Source organism: Pipistrellus kuhlii, unplaced genomic scaffold (genome assembly GCF_014108245.1).
Source record: "Pipistrellus kuhlii isolate mPipKuh1 unplaced genomic scaffold, mPipKuh1.p scaffold_m20_p_3, whole genome shotgun sequence".
Lineage (NCBI taxonomy): Eukaryota > Metazoa > Chordata > Mammalia > Chiroptera > Vespertilionidae > Pipistrellus > Pipistrellus kuhlii.
This window is the reverse complement of record NW_023425529.1, coordinates 65,351,312-65,370,912: the sequence shown is the minus strand read 5'-3', so window position 1 is coordinate 65,370,912 and position 19,601 is coordinate 65,351,312. Positions and strand designations below refer to the sequence as shown.

General features: G+C 36.4%; 1 protein-coding gene across 6 annotated transcripts in view; it reads right to left on the bottom strand.

Moving 5' to 3' along the window:
- Nucleotides 1–19,601, bottom strand: part of NAV3 (neuron navigator 3) — a 558,961-nt gene that overhangs the window by 85,130 nt on the left and 454,230 nt on the right. For 5 of the 6 annotated variants that reach the window (XM_045588279.1, XM_045588277.1, XM_036456217.2 and 2 more), the window contains 4 exons: nt 9,019–9,151; nt 8,082–8,352; nt 6,300–7,011; nt 3,743–4,231 (listed from right to left, as the gene is read on the bottom strand). In XM_045588279.1, the coding sequence (XP_045444235.1) occupies nt 3,743–4,231; nt 6,300–7,011; nt 8,082–8,352; nt 9,019–9,151 (1,605 nt within the window). The remainder of the gene's footprint in view (nt 1–3,742; nt 4,232–6,299; nt 7,012–8,081; nt 8,353–9,018; nt 9,152–19,601) is intronic. The other variant, XM_045588280.1, reaches the window with a different exon arrangement.

The following is a 19,601-nucleotide window of genomic DNA, read 5'->3' as shown; positions in this document are numbered from 1 at the left end:
GCATGAATGAAATTTAATTCATATTGACTTGAATTTTAATCACTCAAAATCAAAGCTAAAATGTTTTCTTCTGTGTATACTCCATTATTTGGCTCTGAAATATTAAGCATCCAAAGGTATTCTAAAACTTTAATTTTATTTTTTGGGAGTGTCCTCATTAGGTAATTACCATATTATGGAGAGGCCAGTTCTAACATATATCTTGTCTATAAAAGTTTTTTGTAGTGTGGCTAAATAAACAAACAAAAAGGAATCACACTGAACAAATACAAGAAACCTCTAAATGTGAACTACATTGTGTTAAAGCATTAATATGATTATAGGCCATTTTAAAGATTATCTTTTTCATGTGTACAAATTTACTAAAGTTTAACATTGTAGAGGAAATTGAATATAGGCATTGTTTTGCCAATGTTATTAATGGTATAAAAATTATATGTTTATATCATGCAGAACACTTAATGAAAGACAAATTTTATATATATATAAAATTAAATTTATCAATGTAAGTTAAAACTTTAGGTAGAAATATCTGTTTAAATATAAATATTAATGATTTTATAATGTAGACACATTCCACAAACCCTGAAACATCGCTAACTCATATGCCTGCAAGGGCTAGGCAGGCCATGGAAATGAGTGGAGTGGGGATTTTAATCAATAAACTGAAAAGGACAGTCACTGTTTGTCTAAAGCCAATAGGCGCCTGTGCAGGACAGTGAATGCCATGTTATTAGATCAGACATTTAAAGACAAGCTAGAAATTTCTAAAGTTGGCTACTACTTTAAATTATTTTCCAAATTTGGTTAAGTCACATAAAGCAAAACAAACAAAACAAACATAAACTGGTTATGGCCTAAGGGCTATCAATGACTAGAGTAGCTAAAGGGAAAATAAGAACTTATTGCTGGTTTGTTTATTTATTACTTTATGATATTTTATCTTCTTTTAAAGATGATAAATAGGATTTTAAACAAAAATTAAAATTTTTATGAAAAACTGAGTCAATGGTACTCGAATACGATTATCAATACAGTAGATATTGTAGATGAAAAGGTTAAGGCAGGAGCTTCTGTTTACTTCTATTACATGTCTCTGATTACATAATCTTAGGTATTTACATTGCAGTATACTTTCTTTCAGGTATGGCACTTTGGTTTCTTTAGTGTTCTCAACATTCTACTGATTGCTTAATTGTAACTAAGCCAGCATCTTTGATAGGATCTAATTTTGTCTTCAATAAATCATACACTTTTTTAAATGTGCTTTGAAGGATTAGAGGAAACTACTTTCAATTTTGTTCCCAAGAAAGAAAAAGTACAACTTCTGGAGGAACTAATCGATACTTATATCATATACTATACCCATGAATGTATTTAATTTTCACAGTTTAATAGTCATCAATATATTTTACTAAGAATCAATGGCAAACATTAACTTGTTCAAAATTAATTTTAAAAGTTAATTTAGAAAAATTGTTCATCTGGCTATTTCTATATTAAAACACTCTCATTTTTAAAACTGGTCTGTTTCAATGAATGAACAACAGTTAAAGATTTGCTTAAAGAGAATAAGTAACTGCCTACTTGCCAGTGCATTTGTATAGTGAAAATGTATATTGACATCTAAAATATAGATCAAACTAAAATATTAACATTGCATTTATTATATATATATATATATATATATATATATATATAATTTAAACTTATCATCTGGCTTAATTTGAGGGCTAGCTACATGATTACAACTAGTTGATTATTATTTTGAATTTTAAATGTCTGAAAGAAATAGATTGATGGCTAAATTATCGATTTATTGCAGTCATGTTTATGACTAAAAATTAATTAGCATTTTAGAAGGTCATTTTGATAAAGAATAACTTATTTGCAATGTGCTTGATTTGGTTATAAAATTATTTGGATTCCTCACATATCAGTAAACTATCTAGAATATGTTCATTAAAACTACAGGTTGTTAATATATTTTCAATATAATTTTATTTACTTGTTAGAATTTTTGAAAATGACATATGAGAATACCCATTTACCTGTAAAGTGCTGAAACTCACATCTAGGATGCTGTAAGAAGTTAACTTTTTAGATCAAATATTAAATGCAATAGTACTTATATCAGTGTTTTTGTGTATGCTGCCCATAATGACAAACCTAGAGGGGAAATACTACCCAGCTGCTTATTCTATTTCTCCTGGAACAATTTTTTTGTTTGTGAGGAAAGTTGTATTTTGTAATTAGCAGCCTACCATAAGAAGTATCAAGCATCAATGTTACAATTAGCTTTAAAATCCTTTTCTCAAGGGGAAGTCTCATTTGCATGGCTGTCCATGTACCATTGATAGGGGAGTGGGAAGCAAATGGGATGGAAGCAATGTTTTGCTCTGGGTTTTTTTATTTCAGGAAAGCAAGAGAAACAGGGAAGAGCAGTGGGAAATCTTACACTGATGGACAACTGGTATACTGGAGTGAGTGTTTAGATAAGGGCTTTAGTTGATGTCTTTAACAAATGATTCTGGGAATAAGGCTAGCCAGCATCAATACTGGACTGACAAAAATTTAGGGAAGGGTGGGGAGGGAACCTTTTTTTTTTTTTTTTTTTGCCAAGGGCCATCTGTATATTTATAACATTATTCATAGATCATACAAAATTATCAACTTAAAAAAATTAGCCTGCTATATTCGGTCAAACATTTAACGAACTCACCCCTAATGCCGTGGAACAACCAGACCAAATGATTTTGTGGGACTTTAAGGCCCGCGGGCTGGGCGTTCCGCACTCCTGATTTAGGGAAGGGTATCAGGCAATTTCAGTGACTAGTAGTGCTTTCACAAATAGCAGGGTTAAGGTATGTGCCCAAGACCTTTTTTTTTTTTATTTAAAAGCTTTAGGTGTGCCAAGAAACAAATAGCAGTAAGTTCATTAGAAAAAAATCGCAGTTTAAAAATGTTTTCCTGGGAAAATGAATCAATACCAAAATATCTAAGAAAGAAACTTTTGTGGGGAGAGAATCTAGATCCACTTTAGTCATCAGTGATACTTTCTATAATAGTAAGTATTACAGGTAAGAAATGCCTCATTATACTTTTCATTTTAATTTTCAAAAACCCATAACTCATTAAACCAATGAGAAATATTTTGTAATGAGATGTATTTTCAAAGGGCCTTATAAAAATGTCACTGGTGCTATTATAATTTTCTGTAAGAATTCATATCTGACAATTGATTTTTCTTTTCTAATTCAACTAGGATCCTCCAAGTGGTCCATTTGCTATTTTTCCATAGAAGTGCTTATAAAGCAACTTTAACATATATTGCTCAGAGCATAATTGCAGAATCGATTTAAATTTGGTCTTTAAAAATGCTTAAATTACCACAAGGAGCTGTTTTGTCCTGGAGCTTAAGCCAAATCATTAAAATGGCTCAAGAAGACATCATTCAAGACATAAATGCATGCTTTGAATTTTATTCCAACTGCCTGTTGGGTATGTGTATGAATTCATATCAAGAAACTTAATTATCCAATTATCCTATCCTTAAAGATTTTTTTTTCTTGTGTAAATTTTGTAATAAGAGCAAATGAAAGGCCCATTTGCATCCATTTTACGCCCCTTTGCAAAGTGGCACTCCCACTGAAATCACAGGGATTTAATGGGGAAAGGGGTGGGTACCATGGGGAGGGGGGGCAGGGGAGAGGGCTGCATCCATGCCTCCAGGAAAGCTCACCTTTCTGAGAGAGTAGATCTCACACTACCCGTTCTCATGAGCAGGCTCTGCACCTCGTGAGTGCCTGTGGTCAGTCCAGACAGGGAGCCATGGTGGCTGAGGGGGAGGTCAATGGACTCAGAGCTCGTATGGAGGCTAGTCATGGACTGGTAACTCGGAGTGTCCTTGCTGCCCGCAGAGGAACTGCTCAGATTGGCAGCCCACACAAGACCACCTGACGTGAAAGAGTGAACCGATGCCGGGCTGGACGCCAACGAGTGACTTAAGCTTATGACGTCTGTGGTTAAGTCTGAGGGCTTATTGAAGAGAGGGCTGCTGCTGCCACTTAGCCCACCAGCACTGCCCATGCTGCCCGTGCCGGACGACGGTGACTCCAGGCTGCCTTGGCGCGCTAAGGTGGTACTAGGGCTGGGCATTACTGAGGAGGCTTTCACACCCTCAGTGCTAGGTGCAGAGGCAGATTTGCCACCTGCCTTGGCACCAAACAACCTAAAAGAAAAACAAATAACAACTTCAGTTGTTCCGAGAAAAAATCCACATTTAATATGAAGGGTTCAGTACATAAAGCCGAGGGGTGCTTGGATGTGCCCAGCTACCAAGCACTTCCTGTCTCTATGTTAATGAACTCTGTAAGCTTGAAATTATTAATCTGCTGCTAAAAATCTCTCAGATCACCATTAGGGTAAGGCCACACTGGGATGCTACTGCCCAGGGGCTGGTGGGAAGGGGGCAAACCAAAATCAATCAGACATGAACATCCCTGGCTTTCGCACTGTAAGGGACCTTGAGAAGCTTTCATAAAAATTAAGTTTGACTGCATTTGCTGTTACCTATTTATAGAACCATTATAATGAAACAACTTCTACGCATTCGGTACGTAAGAAACATGCTTTACATTTTATTCAGGTCTAACAGGAATGTGTCAGGCAAGGTTTGGGAGGTCATGTTGCACAGTTGCCAGCCTGAGTAACCTTCAGGAAGTAGTTGGTGAGAGATAATAGTTGACATTACTGGCAACATGTCAGCTTTGTTTTTATTTTCCCCAAGAAAGGCCACAGGGTTTTATGTCAGTTGCCAGTGTTATTCAAATTCGTATTCTTGTTAGTGATTTGAAACATAGTTGGTGCAAAGGTTAGATGCTGTGGAGCTTAGTTGAGAAAACATTTTAGTTTTGTAAGTGAAGATGACATAATCAAATTTATGTAAATATGGAAATAAAGTGATATGAAGTAATGGCATAATGATTACTAATTTAAGTTGCAATGAAATCCATATTTCCTATAGTGAAATATTTTATGACGAATATGAGAAATTGTTTCATAGGTAATGGGCCACTGGAGGGCACTCTTGGCTTTTACTTGAGCGACGGAAATATTTACTCTCACTACAAGCCATAGTTTATTCTTTCTGATGAGAATCAACATTTCAAAAAGCCAGTTTTTCAGGATTAATATTTCTACTGAGGAATACACCCTCTAGTTTTTCAAACAATCATGTATCTGAGATTGCTTGAAATGCAACTATTTTGAGACTCTTTTTTCCTCCCAGATATTAAGGTTTTTGGTTTAGGCACTATAATAAAAACAAACATTAAAAACACTTAGCATGTAATAGCATATAAATCATACTCTATCATTTCCCCAATGAGAAAACATACCTGCAAAGGTTTAACTATTTGTTTAAGTCTTTAACTGTATGTCTCTTCCTGTCACTTAGAACAGACTAATATTTAAATATAGTGATATTTTAGTGCAGAACTCTACATATTCAATAACAAAGACAGTCCTAGTACAGAAACCAAGCCAATCTTCTTACCACACTCATGTCAAGAAATCTGATGAAGAGTTAGAAAACCTAGTGCATTCCTTAGTTGTCATCCTATTCCCAACATCAGAATGCTTTCAAATTTTGTCAATCAGATTGTACCTTAATTTTCAAAAAAGGTTAATATATAGTAGTACATAAATGTGTCCAGCATCCTCTGTTACAAGGAACACTTCTACTTTCATGATCATCAACTCATTAAGAGCCAGAAGGTTAATAAATATTGGAGATGAATAATAATAGTCCTAAGGATCTATGTTGTTTTACTTTATTTTTAATCATGAAAAAAGAGACGGAAAATCTATGGAAATTTACAAGCTATTACTTTCTCTTTTCACTTTCTCTAGGTATTGCTATGTGCATTTAAGTCTCTTATAAATGCTGTTTGTGTTGCTAATCCTATATAAGAAAAAGCTAATATGAAAAATTTCCCCTTGACCTGGAGTTCAACCAAGGGTTCAACCAGGGGATGGATCCTCCCCCTGGCTGCCCTTCCCCGCCCCTCCTTCCACTCCAGCCATAGTACTACAATCATAACAAAACTGGAAAGTTTGAGCATTTCTCAAAACGAGCACCCCTTTTATGCTATTTATATGATCAGCTCCTTAAATCTCATTGTGCTCAAAATGGAATAAAAGAACCTAAGATGTATGCGTCTCAGAATACACTTGTATCTATGCATATGTCATGGTGCATTTTCCCAGCCTCCTGACCTCATGTTCCCCATTCTTACCTTCGGAATGTCGGTGAGGCAATGTCAGGGTACTTGGACCCTGGCTGCCTGAGCCCTGGTGTCCCACAGGCACTGGCAGAGGTGGGGCTGGACTTGGGGGAACCTGACAAAGAAACACTCTCTGAGTCTGAGACGGCCACTTTCTCCTTCTCCTTGTCCGTCTGGTTGACCGTGACCGGACTGGAGCGCCCGGACCCGATCTTGGCGGGCTCCCTCAGCTTGGAGGTGGCGGCGCCCGCCGACTTGCTGCTGACGTTGGAGTCGATGCTGCTGGTGCTGGACCGGTGGCCGCCGCGGCCGGGGATGCCGCTGGCGCTGGACTTGGACGGGCGGGGCAGGCTGCGGTACTGCAGCGAGGCCTTGGAGCTGGCGTGCAGCACCACGTCGTCCTGGTTCTGGGAGCCGTCCAGGCTGGTTTTCCTCCCGGCGTTTGACTTCCCACCGATGGCAGAGGACTTGGGGATTTTCCCCAGCGTGGCCGAGCCGCTGGTGATGGTGGCTCCGCTGCTGCTTGTGATCCCGGGGGATGACCCCACTCCGCTGGGCTTCTTAAACCCGAAGGAGCCCGTGGCAGTGGACCTGGCTATGCCCGAGGGCGGCTTCTTCCCCTCATCCCCGCTGCTCTTCCCCGCATCGGAAGGGGACCTCTGCAGCGAGGATCCTTTCAGGGGAGTCTTGCCTTTCTCAGAAGCTTTGGTATCATCCGTTTTCCCTAATGAGAAAGACACGCATTTATTGGCCTGCACAGTATGATTTCATAATGGTATTTCTTTCAAGAGTCTGTGAAAGGGGAATGCATCTTTATATGATTTCAGCTCTAGAGATACATCTATTTTAGATCTAAATAGGCATGCACTCTAATATATTGAGTAAAAAGCTGCAAAAAGAAAATAGGGCTATTAGACAAATGTGGTGAGAGATCAGGGAGCTCATTGAAAACACGTAATTATGCTATTTATTATTGCTGTATATCTTGCAACTCTTTCTTTAGAAGGATAGCACTTCATCCAATCAAGTTAAGTACTAGAGAAGGAGTTCATTTGAATATCCGTGAGATGATTACATTTGGAGTGCCCTGTTACACCAGTGCTTCAGGTGGCACTATTTAAAATTAGGCACCGTTTAAAAAGTAGGGAGAGAGTCTTAGGGGGGAAAAAAAGGATGCTGCAGTTTCAAAGGATTCTTTCATAAAGATGTTCCAGCTAAAACCGGTTTGGTTCAGTGGAGAGAGAGTCAGCCTGTGGACTGAAAGGTACTAACTTCAATTCCAGTCAAAGGCATGTACGTTGGTTATGGGCACATCCCCAGTAAGGGGTGTGCAGGACGCAACTGATAGATGTTTCTTTCTCATTGATTTTCCTTTATTTCTCTCCCTCCTCTCTGTAAAATATTATAATAAAAAAGAAAAGATGTTCCAAATCCCCAGCATTCTAACTCATTAAAGTGGTTGATCTTATCTCTCACAGTTGGTAGTGAAACTTTGAGGCATTAATGCAACTATTCAAAACTTTCACAAGGCAGTCAGAACTAAAACAACCTTTTTTTTAAAAAAAAAAAAAATAGCCTTATTTTACTACCACATGATGAGAAATGGCTGTGGCAAAATAAAGATACTCAATAACCCCAAATTATGACAGTGATTTCTAGAGAATGCTTAGGTTGTTATAGATATGTGGAAGAAGGGTTTAACAAAAAGAAAGCTATTATTACAGAGAACAAAGATTAAATAGAAACAACCCATTGAAACAGTTGTGCAGAGCAGCTGTCCACTGACAAGCCTACCAGGGGTCTTGAGAGCACTGGTTCCAGCTTTCTGCCTGGACGACGCCCCTCCCTGGGCAGACATGCCCCTTCTCCAGGAACCTGTCTGGGAAACAGCCAGGGCGGCCTTCTGCCCCGCCTTCTCAGGGTCTTCGGGGAGACCCGAGCAAGCTCCCTTCCACTTGCCACCGCCATCCGCGTGGCTGTCCAAGTCCTCTTCTGCTTTTTTCAGCTCCTCCGTGCCATCCCACGGCTCATCTGTGGTGGGGCGTTTCTCTGAATCTGTCTTCAGCTAGGAAGAAAATACGACAGAAACACGTTGTGCAGAAAAATCTATAAAGTGTGAATCAGGCACTGAAATTTATATTCTGTTAATTGTGTGTGTGTGTGTGTGTGTGTGTTTAAAGCACTGATTTATATTTCAAGAGAATTCTAAAATGTCCTCCACTTTTTTTCTGTTTTCATTTAAGTTTCACTAATTTTAGCCACAGAATTCTCACTTATACATATTAGAGAATGTCAACATAAATATATGTGCAGAAAACCCTAATTAAACACTTAAATGAAGAGGTAATTTTTTCTATGGCAAATCTAACAAGAAAAGGTAAGACAAGATTAAATTTAATGACTTAATATCCATTCTTGATTTACCATCCTCAAGAGAGCCGGTAACTTATTTAAGAGATAAATATAATATTAATCAAGAACTACTCAAATTCAGAGTATTAAAAATATTTTTTATATTTTAAACAATTATATCAATACTAAGAGAGAGATGGCAACATACATCTTCGTGGGTTAGATTTTAACCCATAGAAAATATATATACACACACAAGCTGCTTCAGTTTATGTAATTATTTCAGATTAAGAGATTATGCTACATTTAGTTTTAAAATATAATAATTTTGGGTAAAATCTGGCAGAAGCACTGGAAAAGGAAAGCAGGTGATTCTCACCTGAGTGTTCTTCCTGGAAGGGAGAGTGATGTTGGAATAAGAGCTGACTGAGGACGCGGTGTTCAAGTCATCGGTGCTGATGTTATCGAGGGTGTCGCTCAGACCACTGCTCACCGAACTGCTGTCATCCCAGCTAAAGGCAAGACATGCAGCAGCAGTGAACTCACACGGGTTGCACAATGCTAGCCACCTCATTTCCATGTGACCCTAATCGTGCTTTCAAAAGACAATCCTTTGTTTTAATCTTAAAATGAAAAATTATTCACTGTCCATTTTTAGAAAATAATATTAATAAGAATTGAATACAGACCTGAGAATAACCTTATCTGGTATTTGCAAAGAATCAGTGTCTAGAGCAGACTCAGGTTCCAGGGTAATATATATAGACTGAATGGAAATCCTGATACAAACATTCTATAGTATCAGGAAAGAATAACATTATCCATGTGTCCCTCTCCCTTTTCCTCTGGAAACAGTAATCAGGAGTCACATAGCACCTAATAATTCACGTTTTATTCTAAATAAAAGAAAACAAAACAAAACTGTGCTTAAGTCAGAAACCATAAAGTCACCCTTCATTCTTTGTCCTTCCTTGGTAACTACGTCCAATCATTCACCAAATCTTGAACACTGAGATTCATTCTTGTCATACCTCACAGTATCTGGCCAGTACAGTCTGACCTTCTTGACTTTGGTCTTTCTTAATACAACTTCACCAGCTGAAGTTGGGCCAATGGTCAAAAGGTCACATCTGGCCATACCACTCTCCTCCTTAACACTCTTCAGAGAGTTCTCTTTCCCAAAGCAGTAGATTCTCAAGTGGAATGCACTGACCCCGTGGGAGACATGAGAAATCCACTGATATATATATGGACTAACATGGGTACTGTCACTAGTCAATGTGTCATATGATGCAGAAATTAGGATTCATCAGGGTCACCTGAAGGAGAATGGGGCTCCAGAGAGCAAAGGGGAAGAGCACAGTTCTATCGTTTATTGGTTGGTCCTTAGTCTGCTGTGATGCAGTGCTGCTGCTTACCCGGGCTCCAGTAAGTAAACTCACGCACAGTGAATATAGATATCGGATAGAGGCAAAAGCTAAGTTTCACAAAATAGACAAGGGGCTTTTTAAAAGACAAATAATCCACATGTTGAAGAGAATATCTATATGCGTGCTTTAGAAGTCACATAAATTCAAAATAATATTGCATTCATATAACATATGAAAACAACTAAAAATGGTATTGTCAAGAAGAGTATTTGAATTCATAGCAAATATTGTTAATGGATCCCTCACTAGGTGTGTATTTGGATTATTCTTCTTCTTTACTATATCCTTTATATTTTTTCACTAGAGGCCTAGTGAACGAATTCATGCACGGGTGGAGTTCCTTAGTCTGGCCAGTGATTTAAGGTCATTGGGGCCATCTCATCCAGTCCCTATAGGGGCTATGGGGGCTAGCTAGCAGGGGAGGGACCATGGGAGGTTGACTGGCCACAAGAGGTTGGCTGTGAGAGCACACTGTAGACCAAGGGGCAGTGTCTGCCCCCTGGTGGTCAGTGCATGTCATAGCAACCAGTTGATTGGTCCTTTGGTCATTTGGTCGCTTAGGCTTTTATATATATAGATACCTGTATATGTTATATATACATAAACTATCTTATCACAGTAATGTATGTATGTATGTGTATGTGTGTGTGTGTGTGTGTATATATATATATATATACACACACACACACACACACACACACACAGATTTTAATAACCACTAGTTTAAAAGCACAGTTAAGGCTCCTTAAAAAGATATCAAGACTGTTCACTATATGGCTCTAGGCCACATCTTCAGTGTCAATATTTCACATGTCCTGCCTCACTTTCTGAATTTTGACTTAGAACCACATTCAGTTCCCATCACCATTATGTGATTTCCAACCTCTGCCATTGCTCAAGCTACCCCTTGCCTATCTGACCAAGTAATTCTTACCTTCATAAGACCTCTTCCAGGAAGCCTCTTTGCTCTCTGCTATCAGGATAGATTAGTTAGCTCTCCTCCACCCTGCCATAATACCATGTACAGTCTTATAGGCCTGTATTTGGCCCATTGCTTAATAAATCAATAAAACAGGCTTAAATGGACCATTATCCTCTAATTTTTGTAAGCACAGAGAATGTATAATTTTTCTTTGAATTTCTATTATTTAAATCAATGACTAACACCTAAATGTTGAATAAAAGTCTTCTGTTTCATGGAGATTAAGAGAAAAGCAATAATGGAAGTAATATCTCATATTTATATAAAGTGAATTTTAAAGGACTGCCTAGCACACACTATATCCTGGATTCAAATAATAAAATGAAACAAAAAGGTAAATTTTATAATGAGTATTTTTAAAGTGATTATTTCTCTGGTAAGGAGATAGACATCAATATTTCTAATAAAAGCTTCTATCAATTTAAATTCTATCATCAATGGCTATAAAGTTAAATGTAACAATTCTTATCGGAATCACAACCACCACATATGTCCTACTTTAAAACCACTTAAAGTTTCACATGAACACAATACCTTTGTGGTTAAAATGATATAAATGGAGGTGCTTAGCTGGTATATTCACTTAAACTTGATATTCTGACTTTCCTATCTCACAGGATTGTGTGGGAAGCAAATGTATCACTTACATGGGCATTTTATAATACCTTACTTTTTCCCATCTTCTCAATCTGCGATCCCTCTAACATTCAAATTCTACAATCTCATTTTTGGACCACCATCTTCTTTCTATACTGTGAGTACTCTAAAATTTACTCATTCCTAATTGTTGTATATACTTAGAGATACTTTCTATTATCTATTGTTAAGTCTTCTTATGTTTTTCACTCCACTGAGCTTTGTATCAAATGGTCTAGTACCCAAATATACCAGAGGAAAAGGATCACTAAAATGATAGTTTAACTAGTATTATATTCTAGTTCTTGCCACCATATACTCTTCCATATCTGTCCTGATTTTATATTAATTAAATATATGTTTTCTTCATTCTCATTTTGAAGAATAACAATAAAGTCAACTAATTATAATGACTAATATAATATTTTATTATAATATATTATATTATTATACTATAATATTTTATATATTATACATAAAAACTAATTATAATGACTGAATACATATAGGTTCAAGTTATCTAACTTCAGGTGATTTTTCAGGGCTCCTTAGAAATTTTATTTTATCCAAAAGTAATTTTTTTTCTTTTCAAATTCCAAAGGCATAGTGTTATGTCTCTCTTTTCCTCTGGATTCCAAGATCTTTCTCCTAATACTTTACTGAAATTATTTTCACAGTGGTCAATGACATCCATGAATGGAATACTTATTATGTGTTCTACTCTTATAATATTATTTAATCCTCTAACAAATCTATGAGACAGGCATTAGAATGAAAGAGGTTCTGACATGCTCAAGATTCCATGATGGGGCTGAAATATGGACCCAGGAATTATGTCTCAGAGCTTGCTTAGTACCATGCTCCCCTGCCTGCCAGCTTCTCACCCCTTCTCTCTTAAAATATATCAATGCAGAGCCTTGAGGCTCCCTGCCAACTTCCCTAGAGTCCTCACTGTCCTCTTTGTTGGGATTCCTCTGATTTCCCCAATATTCAGAACTTAATCTTAATTCACTTTAGACATTCTTCCAAGAAATTTCCTAGTCTTCCCCAACTTTCATATCACTTCCATGATCATGACACTCATTCACATCTCTAAGCCAGATTTCTCTCCTGTCTACAGGGTCAGCATTTTTGCTAGAAGTTTCTCAAGGATGTCCTGTCAACATCTCAAATTCACTCTGCCTTGATGATATAATTTGTCATTAAAAATAATTTTCCCTCTCATTTACTTACATTTCTTGTTAATTCTTCTCTCAGGCAATATTAGTGTTAATACTTTTCTTCGCTTGCTTAAGTTGTCCCTAACCCTTGAAAATCCATCTCAGCTATAGATAAACATAGCCATCTTGACTGCTCTTACTTGTCTCTCCTTCCAAAAAAAAAAGCTATTAGCAAGTATTTTCTTTTATTCATTAAGTGATGAATAAATTATACCTCTTCTCCTTGAAGAACTCAGTGTTTACTGTGGAGCACATTTTAAACAAATGATTATAATTTAAAGGCACTGCAGTAGAGGTGAATGTTAAATGTATGGCAGGGAAGAGCTACCATAACTTATTTTAAAGTTAAAGAATTTCTTCATGACAGGGACACTGCAGAGTGATCTGATAAAATCTATGTTAATTACTATATTGTAGCATATACATCTGTTATAACCATTTGTGTGTGTGCTTTTCTATCTTTATTGGTCTTATTTTGAATTACCTGAAGTCAGGGACCGTTTTTTATTTATCTTTACAATCCTAGCATATAACATGGTATCTACTATTGAATAGATGACTAGTAGATGTTTGTTAAATGAATGAAAGTTTTACTTCTGAAAATGCTGCTTATAGTCAGTAATGTCTACAAATTGGATTGTATCCAATAAGTGTAGATTTTGAGGAAAAAATTATTCAAGATATTTCTTTGCTAAATAATCCCAAAGAAACTAATTTTGGTTGAGGACAACATTATTTTCCTAATCTAAAAGTTTTGTGATTTTGACATTCACCTTTGATTTTTCAGATACCAGAATTCTTCCTAGCCAGGATGCAATTAATTAATTAATCTTATTTATTATGGCACATTTAATTAAGTAGTAAAAACCTCATAGAACATAGGTTTTTACTGAAGAAAAAAAAAAAGAAAATTTACTCACATAATTAGCTCTGAGTAATAGGTCTGATACATCATCAATATATTATTCTGTCCTTTCATTTTTAATTTCATTTAAATGTGCTAAGAATTCTTGACTATATGCCTTATAAAAAGGCTCTTTTTTTTGTCTTCCAAATTACAGATCTATAACTCTGATAAGTTTTCCTCTACAATCTAGGACAGTCCAATAAATTACAAGTTTGAGTATCTTGTATTTACTTTTGGGTTGTTTCCCATTTGAAATACTGTGAATAAGTCCATTAAGAACATTCACATACATTCCATTTATGTGACAAAACTATAAATACATAGAACAGATCAATAATTGCTAGTGGTTAGGAGTGTTGAAGATTTGTGGTGGCTGTTACTTGACTTGATATGTACTGTATGTCAAAATTCAGATCTGTGGAAAATTAAAAAAACACTATGTAATTTTTTTTTTAAAGTCAATTCACTTGTTGGCAAATTATAATTTGGGTCTACGTTAGATGACTAATAATTCTAAGAAGAATAGAAATAAAAGACATACCTTTTACTATTTATATTTTTAATGTTCAATAATTCAATGGGGCAAGGGATCTGTTTTATTTATCTGGTAGAGAATTTGTAGCTTTGACCCTCATGCATACTTAGAAGAAGATCTGCCTGAAAATAAAAGTCTTATATATTCAACTTATTCCCTTCCTCTGTCCCTCCTTCCTTTCTGCCCTTCCTTCCTTTTATAAAGAATTCAGAAATATTAACTGAATAATTGTTTAAATAATTTTGCATATTTAAAACTAATTTCAGAGGAAAATGCTAGTCCTGTTTGTAGGTACTTTTTAAACATATTCCTACATTTTAGTGTAGCAGCATTTCATATAGCAGGTATTAATCAACTTCTTTTTTTAAAAAAAATAATTTTTTATTTTTAGAGAGTGAGAGTAAGGAACAGGAACAGGGAGGGAGAGAGGGAGAGAGGGAGAGAGAGAGAGGGAGGGAGGGAGAGAGAGAGAGAGAGAGAGAGAGAGAGAGAGAGAGAGAGAGAGAGAGAGAGAGAGAGAGAGAGAGAGAGAGCGCGCATCTTTGTGAGAGTGAAACATGGATAGACTGCCTCCTGCATGCCCCCTACTAGGAAGCAAGCTTGCAACCCTGGCATGCCCCCTGACTGGGATTTGAACCAGCAATCTTGCAACCTTTCAGTGCACAGAGGACCCCCAACAAACTGAGCCACACCAGCCAGGGCTAATCAACCTCTTTGATAGTTCATATTGCCAGGTCAACTGTCCTACTTATACATGTACCTGTAAATCACAGATATTTTCTTTCAATAAATAACAAATTCCTATACTTCATACAGTACATATGTTTGATTTCTATGATTTCTATAAAAACACCTTCTTAGTCCTAACTTTTAACAAAATACTTTCTTGTTAGCTTGCTTTATTAAAAATTGAAGTAAGAAAAAGCCATATAAACAACGCTTGCATACCTTTTTGAATGCTTTGGTCACATATTGTATGGTGATTTAAAAGCCATAACTATGGACATTGTAAGATTTGTCTGTATCTGAGTGCCCTTTGGCAGTGCTGTTGGAATGCTGTGGAACAAGTTCTTCGAGTGTGCTAGCAGTGCTCCTGCAGCATGATGGCCTCCCTCCAGCATCTCATCCCTCATTCATTGTGATCCTTGATATATACATGCAATTCTTAACGCTGGCAGTAATCACCTAGCCAGACTCTATGTCATCAACCATACTTTAGATTCCTGGGTGCCACCCCTACCTATGCCTCAGTCCTCTAGACATCACTTTGATTTATTGGACAGGTTTTGAACCTAAACTCTTCCCCCATCACACCCTCACTCTGAGTCCTAAACTAATGCTCACCTATCCCTGGTTCCATATTTAAGAACTTCAAGAACACAAAAAAATTAAAAATGTTAAGAAAATTAAATATTTAAAATATATTATTTAAATGCAAATTCTGGAATGAAGTACGCCATCCTATATAAAAGCCTAATATGAAAATTGTTCCATTGGGTGCTCGTTCAACCAGGTGTTTGACTGGGAGACCTGGAGTTCAACCACTCCCTATGATGTACACTGACCACCAGGGGGTGGTGTGAACATGGCAGTTGCTGGCAGTGGATGGCAGTGGAGGCACTGCCGGCCCCAGTGGGTCCCAATGAGAGCAGGGCCACACCAGGATGGTGGACCAGATGATTGGGTGACGCCAGGCCAAGGTGGGTGCAACAGGGGCCTGATTGCCCCACTGATCACCCCACAGATGGTGGCCAGTGGTGGTGGCTGGGGGCGGAACTACCACCCAGGCACTTAGGGAACCAAGTGTGTGTGTGTGTGTGTGGGGGGGGAGGTGCAGGGAGGTGGGTGGTCTCAATCAATTGCCTGCAGACAGCGACCAGAGGTGACAGTGGGTGACAGGGCTGCAATCCGGCTCTCAATTGCTAAGGAAGCCAGATGGGGTGACCAGCCCTAAACAATCACCCCACGGGTGAAATGGCGGAGCAGGTGAGGAGGCAGTGCCAGTTCAAGGCAGGGTGCTAGGCAGGACTACTGGGCTATGACGCTGGGGGTGTGAGCTGGGTCTGATCCCCATAGGCCACCACAAGGGACTCCACCTGTGCATGAATCTGTGCCCTGGCTCTAATTGATAAATAACGTAGATAATAGTAGGTAATGTAACTTCTTGAGACCTGTGGACATTCACCAAATATACAGAATATTATGCTAGATGCATTAAGGCACTGTCAGACACTTCAATCACTGGAGATTGTCATTTATTCCACAAATATTTTTTTTATAATATGGGTATTTTTTTTTTTTAAGCTATAGATGAGGTAGCAGAAACAAAATATCTAGAGGCTGGAAGAAAAATGGCTATAAACTAAACTTTCACTGGCATTCCAATGTCAAAATTCTCATGAAATAGACATGCCAAGAAAAATAATCTATTTTTTCCAACCTAAAAATTGACAAACATAATAATATAGGATAAAGTATAAGTTCTAAGAATTTTACTAAATATTTTTAAGACTAATAATAATTAGTTCATAAAAAGAGAAAGTAAATAACCTTAGGGATACCTGAGATCATTTTGTAAAAACTTCTGGATAAGCTTCTAGTTTCTAAGTGAAGATAACATTTGCCTAACAAAATGTAGGTACCACTTAAAAATCCTATCAATTCCAGAATAGCTTTACTCACCATTTCCATTGTTTAAAGGAATTTAATAAACTTAAGTATATATTGATATTTACTAAGGTATTATTTATACACAATGTCTTTGCAATAAAAAAATAATACTGTGAATCAAACATGTAGGCTTTACATTTTGGTAACAATATTTTAAATCAATGATTTTTCTCCTCAAAACTAATAAGTATAAAACCACTCAGTACCTTTTTTTTTTTTTTTTTTTTTTTTTTTTTTTTTTTTTAATGAGCAAACAATACATTACTTGTCAAGTTTGAGCATTTCAGCCACTAAGTGTAAATTATGTATTACTTTCAGGGTCATTGATAAAAGGAATGTATGTAGTATATTTCAATAGAAATTTATTCAGCATTTCCTTGGAAAAGTATTCTATTATCAAGAAAAATAAACAAAGCAGTAAGAGAGACTTTTAAATCAGAAGAACCTAAGTACATAAAATATCAATATGCTAAAAGTAACATTATGTTAAAATATTCCTTTCAACTTACAAAATATATGTGGTTTTTATTGCAGTTAAAAAAATAATTTCCTTCTACTGTCAAAGATGTTTCATCCCACCACCATTATTTTCTTATATCAAGGGAAGATGAATGAGTTTACTATATCACAATTTAAGTGTATAACTCTTAATAACTAGCAATTTATGCAAACATAAGGTTAAAGTCTTCCTATATCATTATTTTTAGTATGTGTATATGGTGTGTGTATATATATATATATATATATATATATATATATATATATATCTCCATGAAATTTTTATAGCAACTACTATTAATATTCAGCAGGTTTGGGGTTAGAAGAATAATCAATAAACTCTATAAACTGACCTTTTCATTCCCTCTTATTTCCTCTAAGAAACAAATAATATTCTATTGTGGCATCAGATAGGGTGAGATAAACAAAAAATGAAAAGCTTTTGTTCTTTATGAAAGAAAGTGTGATAATGTTAGCTTGAAATTAATTTAGGCAGATTTTTATGTCTTAATAATATTTGAGGCAGATAAGAAACATCTATTTTGGTTTTTATCTTATAGACAAATCACAGGAGATAAAATTATCTTATTAAAATTACTTTTTTGCTGGAACAGTGCTTAGCGGTTTGCTATTTTATTCCAATTTTACTTTAATGATGCTGCTATATGTTTGAAATATGTACAAGTTTATTTAAAAGTTTTCTATTAGTGATAAACTGAGAATGAGAACACACTTATGACACATGAAAGTTAACTCAAATATAAATTAAGGTCCACTTGGTATCCTTTCATATCTTATATTAATTTAGAAACTAATGCATGCTTGTGGAAAATGGGGCAGTTCAGAAACACATAAAAGAAACAAAGTCAACCATCTGTAATCCCGCCCAGAAGGAGCCACCACTAACATTTTGATGATTTCTGTCTAGTCATTTTCTGTATCTATTATACATACATATGCAAATTTACTCGGTTGAAATCTTGCTGATTAAAATATTTGTACATTATTCATTCTTTATATTACATTATAATGATTTATTGTCCTTAAAAATTTCTTGAACATAAATATATCTCATGAACTATTATATATTTAACATTTCTGATTTAGGATATATGAAATATTTTACAATTTTCTTTTTACTATCTACATATATAAAAAGCTAAGTGACCAGCCAGTAGGCATAATGCACACTGACCACTAAGGGGAAGACGCTCAATGCAGCAACTTTGCAGAGTGCCCTCTTGCACTCTGAGAACCCTTGGGGGGATGTTGGAGAGCCAGTTTTGGCCCTTTGGGTGTGCTGTGGATGTCCTTGCCAGCCTGGGATCGAGATCCATCCTGCTGAAGTTCTCACTGGTTTCTGGGAGCCACCTGGTGGCCGCTTTTATATCCTTTCTTCCTTGTGGAACATCTAGGGAGCGGAATGACTGCAGTGCCCAAGGCCAACTTCCAGGAGGCTGGCTTGTCCGGATTGTACTGGCAGTGCTGGTCCATCAGTGCCTGGCCTGTTCTCCAGAGATTAGACCTGCAGGACTACTGAGGGAGGGAGTGGCTGCCGTCAAGCTAGTGGGCCACTGCTGTGGAAGTGTACTCCTGGGTTGAGTGTGTGCCCCCTGGTGGTCAGTGAATGTCATTGCGACTGGTTGTTTCGGTTGTTTGGTTGTAAAGGTTGCTTAGGCTTTTATATAAATGGATAAATTGTCTCTGTCTTTTGAATATAAGAGTTTAAATAATTTACCTGTATTAGACATTTACATCAAAATTGTTTCAACTATTTTCCTAACCTATTTCTTGACTTTTACTCTTCATAGGGTCCAAAAATATTTTAACCATTTCTATCAATCTTTGATCTTTGCCAGGAAATTTTAATATATAATTTGATTTCCCTTTTTTACATACCATTCTGTGTATATATTATTTAATATGTAATTTAATTTTTTCTTCTTTTAGAGTCCATTGTTAAAGTCAGAAACTTTTTTTTTCAAAGAACTAGTTATTTCTTAGAGATCATTTAAGTACTGATAATATTTTTTAAAATTATTATGGTTCACTTATCAAATCTTAATATATGTTATATCCTAATC